The sequence below is a fragment of the Ranitomeya variabilis genome, chromosome 2 (genome assembly GCF_051348905.1).
Source record: "Ranitomeya variabilis isolate aRanVar5 chromosome 2, aRanVar5.hap1, whole genome shotgun sequence".
Lineage (NCBI taxonomy): Eukaryota > Metazoa > Chordata > Amphibia > Anura > Dendrobatidae > Ranitomeya > Ranitomeya variabilis.
Window position 1 is genome coordinate 14,989,888 of NC_135233.1, and position 15,125 is coordinate 15,005,012.

General features: G+C 51.3%; 1 protein-coding gene across 1 annotated transcript in view; it reads left to right on the forward strand.

Moving 5' to 3' along the window:
* Positions 1 to 15,125, forward strand: part of GLP1R (glucagon like peptide 1 receptor) — a 385,527-nt gene that overhangs the window by 311,294 nt on the left and 59,108 nt on the right. Inside the window, exon 7 of the mRNA XM_077282033.1 lies at positions 420 to 579. Within this exon, the coding sequence (XP_077138148.1) occupies positions 420 to 579 (160 nt within the window). The remainder of the gene's footprint in view (positions 1 to 419; positions 580 to 15,125) is intronic.

Consider the following 15,125-nt stretch of genomic DNA (forward strand, 5'->3'; position numbering starts at 1 on the left):
GCTGCAGCCTACAAACGTGAGATCAAGTCTTGGGGAGACCAGAAAATAGTTTCTTTAATGTGTGAGAGCAGAGGCGTGCGGCCCGCTCCCGATGAGGAGGAGTACCAGAGCAATGGCGATGTCGGAGAGAGGTGAGTATTAGAAGTCGGGTCACAGCCCTGATCTGTCGGGACAGCGGGACTGAGCCCTCATATCAGGACAGTTCCATGACAGCTGGGAGCGAGGGGTCATTACGATGACCTAATGGACTGCAAAGGGTCCATTATTCTTGCACGGGGGCCTCCTCTGTCCGTTCCTGGGCATGTATATGTGTGTATACGTATATTTGTAATGGGGTGTTACTAATCACAGACTGCATTTAACCCTTTGCTGCCTGTGTTGGTGGGATCGCCCAGTAACCCGAGGTCTGGTTTCCGCAGGAGTCGCTCAGCTGCCGCCTGGTCTTCGTAATGATGCAGTATTGTGTGGCAGCGAACTATTACTGGCTGCTGGTGGAGGGCATCTACCTGCACACCCTGCTGGTGCTGTCCGTGTTCTCCGAGCAGAGGCTCTTCAGCTTCTATCTGTGCATTGGATGGGGTGAGTGCGGCTCCATTATACATTGTACTGTGGCAGGTGATTGATGTTGTCCTCTTCATGCAAAGGAAGAGGGAGAGCTAGGGAGCACTACCAATGGGCGAGGAGCCAATTGCGACCTATAAGGCTACTTTCACACTAGCGTCGGGAAAGACCCGTCGCTGTGCGTCGGGCCGACGTTCCCGACGCTAGCGTGGTCTCCGTCGCACAACGGGGGCAGCGGATGCATTTTTTCCACGCATCCGCTGCTCCATTGTGAGGTGCGGGGAAGTGCGGGGAGGTGGGGGCGGAGTTCCGGCCGCGCATGCGCGGTCGGAAAAAGCGGACCGTCGGGAGCAAAAAACGTTACATGTAACGTTTTTTTCTCCCGACGGTCCGCTACCACACGCCCAAGCATCGCAAAACGGACGCGACGTTTTGCAATGCGTCGCAAATGCGTCGCAAATGCGTCGCTAATGTTAGTCTATGACGAAAAAACGTATCCAGCAAGAACTTTTGCTGGATGCGTATTTTCGGCAAAACGACGCATTTGCGACGTATTGCAGTTAACGCTAGTGTGAAAGTAGCCTAAGGTAAGTATAATAAGGGGTGCAGCTCAATGTATAGCAGCAGCATATACCAAACAAACAAGAAAAGAGACTATGCATATAGGGCGCACACCCAGAATACAATTAAGTTGAAAAAATACAAAACTTATGTAATTAGCACCTAATTGTCATTTGTAGACAGGTAACAGAATCCGCTCTCATCGCGGGGAACGAAGGCTCAGAAAATGTCATTTATCCGCATGGTTTGTTACATTTCTGGTTGAAACTATTTAAAAAGTAAGAAACAAAATTGTACCAGAATTTGACAAAATCTTTCATTATTTTGCAATAGAGCAGAGAGATTGTCACACAGTCAGTGTCGGACTGGGGTCCCAAAGGCCCAGCAGTAACGCGGACGTTCGCCAGCATACAAATACTAGGCTGCCCTCGTTCACAAATGTACCTATATAATAATAAACCAGCTCGTTTGGTTCATTAATGATGAGATGCTGCTTTTTTCTGTACTGAGTGAATCAAGTGAATTATTGCTAAGCCCTGCCCATATAGGAGGATTGGAGGCCCACCGGGGGATTGCCCTGCCCATATAGGAGGATTGGAGGCCCACCGGGGGATTGCCCTGCCCATATAGGAGGATTGGAGGCCCACCGGGGGATTGCCCTGCCCATATAGGAGGATTGGAGGCCCACCAGGGGATTGCCCTGCCCATATAGGAGGATTGGAGGCCCACCGGGGGATTGCCCTGCCCATATAGGAGGATTGGAGGCCCACCGGGGGATTGCCCTGCGCATATAGGAGGATTGGAGGCCCACCGGGGGATTGCTCTGCCCATATAGGAGGATTGGAGGCCCACCGGGGGATTGCCCTGCCCATATAGGAGGATTGGAGGCCCACAGGGGGATTGCTCTGCCCATATAGGAGGATTGGAGGCCCACCGGGGGATTGCCCTGCCCATATAGGAGGATTGGAGGCCCATATAGGAGGATTGGAGGCCCACCGGGGGATTGCCCTGTTACCCTATGGGCCAGTCCGAGCCTGCACACAGTTACTAAACGTGGTGCTAACGTGGCCGGTGTGTAAGTAACATTAGATTCATTTACTGACTGACATAGCGACGTGTTTATCATCGCATGACGCCGTGTGTAATCTGGCACTACACACCATGGATCATAAGTTTAGCAGTTGTTATGAGGAACCTCTCCCCTGGGATAATGCTCTTACCCTGCAGATTTAGGGCTCATGTGTAGGTTAATAGCATTAGGAAGGTGTAGGAGCCGCCAGCTTTCAGTCACATGGGTGTGCCGGTGAGGCCACAGTCATCGCCCACTAAACTGTGAGCGACAGCTGTAACCACTCCCCTTCACTGACTGACAGCTTCCCTGACTGACAGCTGCAACTGACAGCTACCCCTGACTGACAGCTGCTCCTGACTGACAGCTACCCCTGACTGACAGCTCCCCGACTGACAGCTGTTCCTGACTGATAGCTGCCCCTGACTGACAGCTACCCCTGACTGACAGCTACCCCTGACTGACAGCTCCCCTGACTGACAGCTACCCTTGACTGACAGCTACCCCTGACTGACAGCTGCTCCTGACTGACAGCTGCCCCTGACTGACAGCTGCCCCTGACTGACAGCTGCCCCTGACTGACAGCTCCCCTGACTGACAGCTACCCTTGACTGACAGCTACCCCTGACTGACAACTCCCCTGACTGACAGCTACCCCTGACTGACAGCTGCCCCTGACTGACAGCTCCCCTGACTGACAGCTACCCCTGACTGACAGCTACCCCTGACTGACAGCTCCCCTGACTGACAGCTCCCCTGACTGACAGCTACCCCTGACTGACAGCTGCTCCTGACTGACAGCTGCCCCTGACTGACAGCTGCCCCTGACTGACAGCTGCCCCTGACTGACAGCTGCCCCTGCAGTGCATCAGTACAAAACCGGCTGCCAGTCAGCCACTGCAACTAGTAGAAATAAAGTTTATTTCCTGCCAGTAGCCTATTAAACTGCAGAATAACTCTCTATATATTAGCGTTTTCCAATCTCACATGTTCTCTTTAAAATGACAGCACCTTGTCTATGGGTCTGTGTAGAGCACAGCTTTTTCTCATTTAATAAAAAATATACATATATAATTGTCATATTTAAAGGAGATTTTACAGGAGTTATAATGGAAAGGACAAATCACCTGTAAATATGTCCCTGAGGCCTCCTTTACTCGTATGTCTGCCACCAGAGGTCCCACTGAAGCTACTGGTTTTTATGTAGTGGTTGTATCACAGAAGTTGTAACGGAAACTGTTGGTGGTCACCTGAGCCTCCCCATCATTACATATCAAATGTATCACAATATATTGTTGTCTTCCTCCTTTAACCCTTTATTTCATTACTTTCTGCTTCATGATCTCCTTGTCATCTGTACAAGAGAAGTGCCTTATTTTCATAGATTTATACAGGCACCACTAGGAGGAGCTCATTACATACAGATTTATGCAGCCACCACTAGGGGGAGCTCACTACGTACAGATTTATACAGTCACCACTAGAGGGAGCTCACTACATACACATTTATTTAGCCACCACTAGAGGGAGCTCACTACATACAGATTTATACAGTCACCGCTAGAGGGAGCTCACTACATACACATTTATTTAGCCACCACTAGAGGGAGCTCACTACATACAGATTTATGTAGCCACCACTAGAGGGAGCTCACTACATACAGATTTATACAGCCACCACTAGGGGGAGCTCACTACATACAGATTTATGCAGCCACCACTAGGGGGAGCTCACTACGTACAGATTTATACAGTCACCACTAGAGGGAGCTCACTACATACACATTTATTTAGCCACCACTAGAGGGAGCTCACTACATACAGATTTATACAGTCACCGCTAGAGGGAGCTCACTACATACACATTTATTTAGCCACCACTAGAGGGAGCTCACTACATACAGATTTATGTAGCCACCACTAGAGGGAGCTCACTACACACAGATTTATACAGCCACCACTAGGGGGAGCTCACTACATACAGATTTACACAGCCACCACTAGGAGCCTGTAGTCTGTGGAGGAAGGTGTTGGTTTGTTTGCTCCAGGAGAGTCACCGTTTTTTTTTTCCCACCAGTAATTCTCCCCCTCTCTGACCTAGGAAAGAGAGGGGTGTAGTGAATGGACTGTGGGGCTGAGTCCCCGTCTCCCACCCCTCGGTCTAAGCCGGCGAGGGGTGGGAGCTCATTGCTACCGGCAAAGAGGGTCACCAGATCTGGCAAGGCCCAGAGCATGGAGGAGCCCAGGAAGACCCAGGAGGGCTGCAAAGCCCCTAAGGCTGAGGCGAGGGCCACTGTGGTGTCTCCTCCCGGAGGTGAGCGGAGCACTCGCAGAGGTGCAGCGGCGGCGGTGCCGAAGGATTGGGGCACTAGGGCCGCACGGGAGCCGGTTACCAGCTATGGCTCCCGCGTCCATGCGTACCTCAGCGAGTATGATGAGGCTGGGAAGACCATCAGGAGACTCCGGGAGGAGCTGAAGGAGGTGAGGCAAGCTGCAAGCAGAGCCTCCCGCACAGAGAAGTCTGCCCTGACAGCCAGGATATCCAGCCTGGGGATCTGCATTGAGGGCATGGAAGCCCGGAGAGCAGCTATATTAAACAACAGCGGGCCCTTCCGGGAAAAACTGGAAAACGAGGACCGATTCCACAACATGGCTGCTGCAAAGGAGCCAGAGGGGTCTCGGGGTCCGACCCAGGTGGAGGAGGTGGACCATGAGGAGATGGAGGAGGCACCGTACCCACCTGGGGGCTTGGTAAGTGATCTCCAGGCCACACACAGCGGGATAGATCCAGTGCAGGTCCCACTCCCATCAGACAATAGCATTTCAGAGGATGATGGGGGTGATGCGGATGATAGCAGCAGCGATAACAGCAGTAGTGGGGGTTGCCTCGTCTTGCAGCAGATCCGTCAGCTGGAGTCCCCAGTAAATTATGCCCACCTGAAGTTTGGGGATGAGGTCTGCGGGGACGAGGCAACCAGGAGGGGGAAAAAGAAAAGCAAAAAAAGGAAGAAAACATCGGAGGAGAGGTTGGTGTTTGTCCCCCTTCCTGGGACCCCCCGATCCCGCTGTGTGGAGCCCGCTACCCACCCCGGCCCGGGACCTGCAGTGGGTCCGGTGCGAGGGAGCGGGGAGAGTACAAGTCATATGGCGCAGGTCGCCGTCTCTGCTGGCGGTAGCAGAGGGGGCGAGAGTGGGCATGCGGCTGCAGAGCCGGACAGTGTGCATGGTCTGGAGTGTGGCCCTGTGGCGGGCAGTAATAAGATCTGTGGAGGTGTCCAGGCCCGATCCTCTGTGGAAACGGGGGACGGCCTGGTGCCTGCTGCACCCGCTGACGCTCGGGGGGTGGAGGCTGTGGGTACCTTACCGGTGGTCGCCGCTCCCCGCAGTGTTGGCGGTGCGCTGTCAGCCGGGGCCGCATCATCGGCGGCGTGTGCTGTGGTGTCGGGGTCCCCCACATGCAGATCCGATGCTGGGTCAAAGTCCGGGACCCCGGCACCGGTTATCATCTCGGGTGCAGCTGTAATGGCTGCGGTAATGCCGTCCCGGATCGCACCCTCGCCGGAGGGGGTCGCACCGCCGGGGTCCTCTGCATGTGTGTCACCTGTATCTGTGGGGGACCCGGCGGTGAAGTGCACACAGGAGCATGGAGATGGTCTGCAGGAGAGGCTGGAGCAACAGTCTGCAGCTGCCAGCACATGCTCTGCTGAAAAGCAGGGTGTGGTAATCAAACCCTGCAGTATGGATCTTAAAGGGGCAGCTGCACTGCAAATAGCAACAACCCCAGCAGAAAGCAGAAAAAAAAATGCAAACAAAAATGTAAATAAGAATGGAAGTGGTGCAAGTGGTGTGAATATTGTCTGTGATAATGGTGACGGGTCAGGGGTGGTTTCTGCTGGAGGTATGGTTGGTGTGAATAGTGCCAGTGCGGTGATTTCTACCAGTGAAAATGGTGAGGCTGAGGTAAGTGAGGTGGAGATGGTTGACTGTGAGGTTGAGGGTTCAGGGAATATAGGGGCTGGTCCATCGTCCCCCTCACCTGCAGCCGCCATTAGTTATGCGGCTGCTGCCGCTGGGGTTCCACAGGGGTCTTCCTCATCTCCGAACCCAGGGAATGAAGCTTTTCGCCGCTGTTTCCTGGAGGCCCTCAAAAAAGGTGAGCGGACGATCAATGTAGAGGGAAGAGAGGTGGCGTTGTCCTACTGGCTAGATAAGTTTGGTCTAGCTGCCTTCCAAGAGAAAAAGGGGGGGGAGACCGTGTGGTCCCTCCCGACAGCCGGGCAGGGAGTCTCCAGGAGAAATGTGGTTCGTCTTCGCTGGAGGGGCGATGAGGCGTGTCCATCCAGGACAAATGTGGTGAAGCTCCTCATGAAGATGGACTTCAGGGCTATTGACATCTTTGCTCTGATACATCCTTTTGGGACCTCCACCTTTGATATCAGCTTTGTTCGGCCAGAGGGCTTGGAGCTCTTTTGGTCGAATTATGAGCTGGTAAAAGAGGAGCCCGGCTGGCGAGGGTTCGCCGTGGAAGCAATTTCTCGCCAAAGTGGGCCAAAGAAAGTGACCGTTTTAACATGTAATGAGTCTCTTTCTGGCGTTGACATAATGACCTGGTTGAGCCGGTACGGCGAGGTTGTGGAGGTCCCTAAGAAGAACCGGGACGATTTTGGTATCTGGTCAGGTGGCTGGACCTTCATGGTAAAGTTGAAGCGTTCAGGTGGCACTGTCACCCACATCCCTTCCTCGGCTTTCCTGGGAAGGGATCGGATTCTGGTCTTCTACCAGGGGCAGCCGAAGGTATGCCACAGGTGCGGTGATCCTCGCCACTTCAGCGCGGGCTGCAAGGTGCAGAAATGTGCCTTGTGTGGCGAGGTGGGTCACCTCGCCGCATCCTGTGGTGTCATTCGATGTCACCTGTGTGGTGATCTAGGTCACCCGTTCAGCCGCTGCCCTCGTTCCTTCTCTAATGCCATGGCCGGCCGGGCGGAGGGGAGCCGTGAGGAAGTTCCTGGCGGTGCAACTTCTGCAGAGGTTGGAGGTGGCAGCGGGGGAGGAGCTGAGGGGCCGATGAGGAATGGCAGGGCGAGGGGCCCCTCTTACCAGCGGAGGCAGGCAAGGCGTCAGGAGGGCAGGGGGCAGGAGGAGCCTCGGGAAACTGGGGTAATGGCTGCCCCCTCCTCCGAGGCGACAGCTCATGTCACTGAGGCCCCGGGGGAGGAAGCGGTGAATGAGGAGATCAGACGGATGGAGAATGAGGAAGTGGCTGATCTCTCAGATGCCTCTCAATATGAAAGTTTTGATGAGGATGGAGGGGAACAGCCAAAAGAAATGGGTGACAAGGGTACCAAGAGTGCCAAGAGTGCCAAAAGTAAAAAAAAGAAGAAAAAAGGTGGAAAATCTTCTTCCCTGACCAAGGTGCCTAAGGAAGGTCCCACCGACTCCCCTCTGATCCCCCTCTCCAACCGGTTCCAAGCCCTTGACGATCCTGCTGAGACGGGAGTCGGGGGTGAGGTTCCGGAGGCAACATCGGGAGGGCCTTTGGGAGGCGGGGGAGTCCCTTCTCCAGGGGGTGTGTCTTCCTCGGGAGGTAGGGACGACCCTGGGTCCGGAGATGAGAAAGAGGTGGGAGGGATGGATACCTCTGTCTCTCTGAAAAGAAGAGGGGGGGCTTCATCGTCCGGAGATGAGCGGGCTAAGAAAAAGGGTGGGGGGAAGAAAAAGGCCATCTAACTCGATCACTCATGATGGCGGCACCCACCCCGTTGACTCTAGCGACCATTAATGTTGCTAGTATAAAGTCTGATGCGGCTAGATTTGCGGCCTTTGATTTTCTCACCCGATTTGAGGCTGAAATTTTGTTTTTGCAGGAGACCAGGCTTACCGATATGGGGGCCATACGCAAGGCGAAGAGCGAGTGGAGGTGCGGGTCTTCGTACTGGTCTCTTGCGGCCGAGCCGTGTAGCGGGGTGGCAGTCCTTTTTAAGACTGCATCGGTTGAATGCCGGAGAGTTATCGAGGTAGAAATGGGGAGGTGCCTGGTCTTAGACGTCTTCATGAGGGGACAGGAGCTTCGGCTCATTAACATCTATGGTCCGCAGTCAAAGTGGGACCGTAAATGTCTCTTCCTGAAGATTAAGCCCTATCTTTTTACGAGTCGGCAGGTGGTCTTTGGAGGTGACTTTAACACTGTCACAAGGCTTCGTGATAGGGGAGGCTCCATTGACCGGCTGGCTTATGATAGTAATACTCTTAATAGCATAGCTAGTGACGCTCGCCTGGTGGATGTCCACATCCGGCACACCCCAGGTCACTGTGGTTTCACCTTTCATAGAGGTAATTGTAGGTCTAGGATAGACAGGTTTTTTTTAAAGGAGGATGCCATCTCTTCAGCAGTGTCCGTTGTTGAGGTGGAGTTCTCCGATCACTGTCTGATTTCTTTTTCTCTGAATGTTTCAGAAACCCCTCGGATGGGAAGGGGACTATGGAAGCTGAATTCGTCCCTCTTGGAAGAAGCAGAGATAAGACAATCCTTTGAGGACTTTCTTCAGAGCCAGGTACCGCTTTTGGATCTCTGTAGCGATAAGTCAGAGTGGTGGGAGATGTTCAAGGATCGGGTTGCGAGTTTCTTCCGCCGGCTCTCGAGCCTCAGGAGCCTGAGCAGGTACCGCCTGTATCAGGAACTGAGGAGGAAACTCGAACATCTCGTCTCGGCTGGAGGTGACCGTGAGGAGATCTCCAGAGTGAAGTCTTTACTCAAGAGGTGTCAGTACGATAGGCACACATCTTTGGTTTTTGAGAGGGATTTCGGGAGGTACCGCTCGCCTGACCCCTACAGAAACTGTAAGATGTCAGTGAGTTGTAAGGTGGTGACAGGTTTGGTCGACGATACGGGTTCCCTGAACAGATCCAAATCAGGGATCCTGGAGGTGATCAGATCTTTCTACTCACACCTCTTGGGGAAGAGGGATCTGGATCGGAACGTGATGTCGGCTTTCCTGGCCGAGGCCATCCCTGAGCCAGGAGATGACCCCTCGCTTCACGTTTTGACAGAACCAATCAGGGAAGAGGAAGTGCGACTGGCCATTGATGGGCTTCGGCCTAAGAAATCGCCAGGTCCGGATGGCTTAACATCCGAGTTTTATAAGACCTTTAGGGACTCCTTGGTCCCTCTCTTGACTGAGGTGTTTAACGAGTGTCTCTCCTCGGGCGCTCTTTCCCAGTCAATGAGGCAGTCTGCCCTGATTATCCTGTCAAAGGGTAAGGACCCGTCCCGTATTGAGAATTGGCGTCCCATAGCGCTTCTCAATACGGACCGGAAGGTTCTGGCAAAGGTGCTGTTCAAACGGCTGGTGAAGTTTGCACCCCGGCTCCTTTCGGGGGCCCAGCACTGCTCTGTTCCAGGCCGCAGTACGTTTAGTGCTGTGCTCGGTGTCCGAGAGGCAGTGGAGCAGGGCAGGGCAGGTCACTGGAAGGGGTACTTGCTGTCCTTAGACCAGGCGAAGGCTTTTGATCGGGTTAACCATGAGTACCTCTGGTCCGTCCTTCTGAGGTACGGTCTGCCTGGGGGGTTTGTAAATTGGCTAAAGATCTTGTACGCGGGGGCAGAGACTTTCCCGCTCGTGAATGGTTGGTCTGGCCGCCCTTTTGAGGTTGGGTCTGGGGTCCGCCAGGGCTGTCCATTGAGCCCGCTGTTATACGTGTTCGCGATAGATCCCCTTTTAAGGAGGATTGAGCGTGGGCCGTTGGCGGGAGTCAGGATGGACCAGGTGGCCCCGGAAGCCACTCTGAGGGTGGTAGCGTATGCCGATGACGTCTCCCTTTTCGTGTCCTCGGGTGAGGAGGCGGAGTGGGTCATGTCTGAGGTTGATCGCTACTCGGAGGCTTCTGGGTCCAGAATTAATCAGGAAAAGTGTGAGAGTCTCTGGCTGGGAGGGGGTGACCCTAGTTTTGGTCTCCCGGACACTCTTCCAGAGCCCCAGGCATCAGCAAAAATCCTAGGCATCGAATTTGGCCCTGGGGACTACCCCCAGCAAAATTGGGAGGGCAGACTTAAGATCGCCGCCCAGAAGGTGGACCAATGGAAGGGTTGGTCTTTGACCCTGAGGGAAAGGGTTAGCCTGGTTAAGGGTTTTTTGCTACCCTTGTTAATATACCTGGGCAGTGTCTGCATGTTGCCAGAGCCGCTCTGGACACGGGTCTACAGCCTGTTTTTCCAGATGTTATGGGGAAATAGGCTGAACCTAGTCAAGCGGGAGGTCACGTACCGCACGAGGAGACTAGGAGGGTTGGGTATGGTCAACCCAGTGGTGTTTCTAATAAACACTTTTGTCAAGACTAACATCGCCAACCTCTGGTCAGAGAGGGCTCCTCCGTGGGTATTCTCCTGCAGGGGATGGCTTCGACCCTTCTTCCAGGAATGGGAGACAGGAGGGCAAGTGAAGGACCTGCGCACACCGCACGGGCATCTCCCGGCTTACGCTACCCCGGTTCTGAAGGTGATCCGCCGGTGGGGTCTGGGAATGTGGGAGATCAGGACCATGTCGAGGAAATTCCTTGACAGGAGGGTCCTGTTGACCCATTTCCAGAAGCCTCTGGTGCTCAAAGATTGCCCAAGTCGGGATCTGGAGGGTGGGCTGAGGTTATTGAATTCTACACGGGTCCCCTTGAAGTTTTGGGACTTGGCTTGGCGCTGCTTCCATGGGAAATTGTATGTAAGGGACAACCTGAAGTGTAGGAACTCCGATGATCGGGGTTGTCCCCGTGAGGGGTGTTGCGACACGCTGGAAAGCATGGAGCACTTCCTCCTTCAGTGTCCTTTTAATACAGGGGTCTACAACAGGGTGGGTGCTTCCATAGGCTGGCCTCGGCTGGCACACCTTTCCTATGCGGAGTGGGCGTATGGGGCCTTCGGATCCCTGGGTGGCCGAGATCGGGGCACTTTATTTCTAGTCAGTTTAGTGGTCAGGTTTTACACATGGAACGCACGGTGCTTAGTGTCAACTCAGCAGAAAATCCTCCCCCCGGACGAGGTTGTTAGGAACATTCTGGGTGGCCTGGTGAAGGTGCGCTCTCTGGAGTATGACAGGCTGGGTGCAGCGAGGGCCTCTCTTCTCTGGAGAGGGTTCTCATTTAATGTACCTAGGGCTTAGATAAGCAGGTAAATGATAGGGACAGGTAGACAGCTTCAGTAGGGACAGGTAAATAGTTAGGGACAGGATAGGGACAGCCCAGGGACAGTTAGGTAGGCACGCGGTGAATTAGGTAGGGTAGTAGGGTCAGGCAGGGAGAGACAGGGAAAGGTAGGTAGATAAATAGGGGCAGATGTCTAGACAGGTATGGACGGCTGGTAGGGTAAGGATTGTTAGGGTAGAAGCCTGTCATTTCCGGTTTCCCGGTGGTGGGCTGGGGCTTTTCACTATCAGATTTTTGTTTTGCAGAAGTGAATTATTGATATAGGGCTTACAGGCACCAATCCTGGCTCTGGGTAAGTGTTGTATATAGAGTTATGTAGCATTGTATTGTAATGTGATGATCCTGTCTTGTAGGCAAGAGGATATAAGTTCCTCGGTGAGCTAATTTTTGTATTGTGTGGGTTTGGTGGTAGGTTGTTTATAGTTGTGTTTGCTGTGTAAAAAAAAATAAAAAATAAAAATAAAAAAAAATATATATATATATATATATATATATATATATATATATATATATATATATATATATATATATATATATATATATATATTAAAAAAAATAATTATAAAATAGATAAAAAGGAAAAAAAATGTGTTTTGTGTGATTTAGATAGATGTGTTTAAGCCAGGTGGCTATAATGTTTGTTTTTGGGCGATGGACCAGAGTTTTTCTTTGTCAGGTTTGGTATGAAGTGTGTATGTGCGTGTGTATTAATAAAATGTTTCTTCTCTCCTTGGGTGATGTAACCTGGGGAGGAGGAGATCTGGATGGATAAAAAGTGAAAAGACGAGTAAAGGACGGAAAACAACATAAGAAAGAAAGATGGAGGAAGCTTCTCTGAGAAAGAAGAAGGCAGTTTTGTTTTCTTTTGCGGGGTTGCTTTGACTGGGGGCAGTTATGCTGGACTTGGACTTTGCTTTGGACTGGGGGGGTGGTAATGTTGGACTCGGACAGTTGCTTTTGCTGGGGTTTTGATTTGTGCTATTTATTGATTGTAAGTTTTGTATTTTTATAATAAAAGAGTTCACTACATACAGATTTATACAGTCACCACTAGGGGGAGCTCACTATGTACAGATTTATACAGTCACCACTAGAGGGAGCTCAGTGCATACAGATTTATACAGTCACCACTAGGGGGAGCTCACTACATACAGATTTATGTAGCCACCACTAGGGGGAGCATATCACCTGACTAATTTAGATTCCACTAGGGGAGCTCAATGTATACCCAATTATAAATCCACCGTTTGGACAACTTCACCTCATAAAGATATATATAGACATAAACTACTAGGGGGCAGCACATCAGTTTCTACAGATCTATTATTGCTACATTGTTTATAATACTCTGTGGTTTGGGCTTTTAGTCCATAATCCTAATAGCATTCCATGTGGTCAGGAGTGGTATTGCAGGTAGTACTTTAGCCACTGTGAAGCGTCAGGTCCTTTCCTGGATCTAAATATTGCATTATCCTGCGACGTCTTATTCCCCACAGCAATAAAGAAGAACATCGTCTTGTTGCCTAAAGTTACGTCCCATCCATCTATTATGGATCCCAGCTGGAAATGTTTTAGACAGAAAAGATCAGTAATATATGTAGGGGCGCTCTTTTTTGCTGGAACATTTCTAGCTGTGCTCCACACCAGCAGCAGCAGAAGAGAGAAGACGCCGGACTGCACTGCTGGACACAAGGGGTTAACATTCTTAGCTATTTATTGCACTGTCGGCCATGATGGCTCCTCTGTGCTGGTGACGGCGTCACGCGGACTGGGGGGTCTGGGGAGACGGACGCTCGTTTCCTCGCAGTCCTCGTTAGATCGCACTCCCGTGGATTTTAGTCAAGGTGAAAATAGGATCCGAATCGTTCCCGTGAATTGTCTTCCCTGCGACACTTTGGCCACAATTCACCATTTGTGGTTCTTTTAAGTCTTTTTTCTTTTTGTCTTAATTTGTTGCCCTTTCTATAAAATGGCGCACGTGTGCTGATGTGTTTTCTGCAAAGTAAAACTGCTCTTTATTTTGTCTTTATTGTGTCTTTCTACGTTTTTTGCCATTTTTTTAGAGCAAAAATCTGTAAAAATGTTACACGCAACTTTAACTATTGGACCAAAATTTTCCGGCATGTGAAAAAAAAAAAAAGAAAAATCATTCCGAGTAACGACTGGCGCACGTCTGTGCAAAACTGTAGGAACATTTTACCTGTCGTAATAGGGCAGAAATAGAAAAATAAAGCCGCCATCGCAATGATGAATCGCCCCTTATCCTCAATGCTGCGGTGACGTCGGGCGATCACCAAACGGCACCTGTGCATGCGGTGCACTGACTGCGCAGCTGCTTCTGCCAATGGCGCCCCCTGTGGTTCAGTTATGTATCAATGAACAAATCATTCACTCTGTCACTGCTGAATGAATCATTTCTGAGTACATCTGTGGATTCTGATCACGGCCATTGATAACAGCAGTGTCTTTTGCGTGGACGGACCCTGCACATCCTTGTATTACAGTAATAACGGAGCACTGCCTCCTCTCTCCTGCGGGGGCGCTGCAGAGGAATTGAACAGTAGCCATTGGTTCCCCTGCAGATAACAGCTGGAGATGATGAGGGTGATCCACACGGTGGCTCTCCGCTTCATTAGACCTGTAGACTCGTTTCTTTGTGTATCTGTAGCTTTATTTTCTCTATCAAACGTGAGCAAGAAAGGTAGAACTAGAAGTAGCAGCGCCATAAAGATGCCGGAATACTCGTTACCTTATTATAGCTCTTGAACTTTCAGTGTCCCCATGATAACACTTCCTGTTATCTTTGGGCCATTTTCTGGATTCATATCTCCATCCACCTCCATTTCTGTTACGTTAGTGGAAACATTGATATTCGTGGAGAATGTGATCCCTCCATGTTCATGGGGACTGAGCCCCCCGCTGTCCTGCCCGCGTCCCCTCTGCCTTGTGCGAGTAAATGAAATCCAATTGTTAGTGGATGTAGAATCCGAGACTATTACAGATTCCCATCTCTCCGTGTCCTGTTCTGCTTCCTCCGAGCTGCGATGTAATCAGATACCGAGCAAATGAAATGGTAAAATGTTTCCATTTAGAGCAAACCGTGGAATTATCTCCGACATTGGCGCACGGGGAAGTCACCGCCATATACGACTCCACTAACCCTCTGATATCAGGCGGCACAGGCAACAAGGTATCAGCCTGAATCCCCCCGCCCTCGCAGGTTCTGTGCTGTCAATGGGAACTCTTGTTACATTGTAGCAGATGGATGGGAGATAGATGCTGGATCACTGGGACCCCACAGATCAGGGGTGCAGACACCCCCCATTCCTCACCATCAGGTCAGAAGTTATATGGAGAGCCCTGTCACTGTAATGGAAAGGACGGAGAACACCCCCTAAATCTCCTTAGCAGGACCTGTTACTCCCCATACCAGTGATTATAGGGCTGAGGCTGAATAATGCGTAGAGTTCATATAATATCCCGCACAGGTTACTTCACATACGGGACGCAGTCACTGCTCAGATAAAACGTTCTTTAGTTGTTGCCAAATGGGAAATGAAATGAACCGATGTTCTCTCTAAATAAGTAAAGCTGACATTATTTCTGAATATTTCCCCTTTTTGGCCGCTTTTATACATCTTTCAAAATAGCGGTGATGAAAAAAGAGGCTGGCTTAGCTAGAGACCAGGGCCGGACCGCCAGACCCCTCTATACACAGCTCTGATGATGAGCTCAGAGGGGGAGG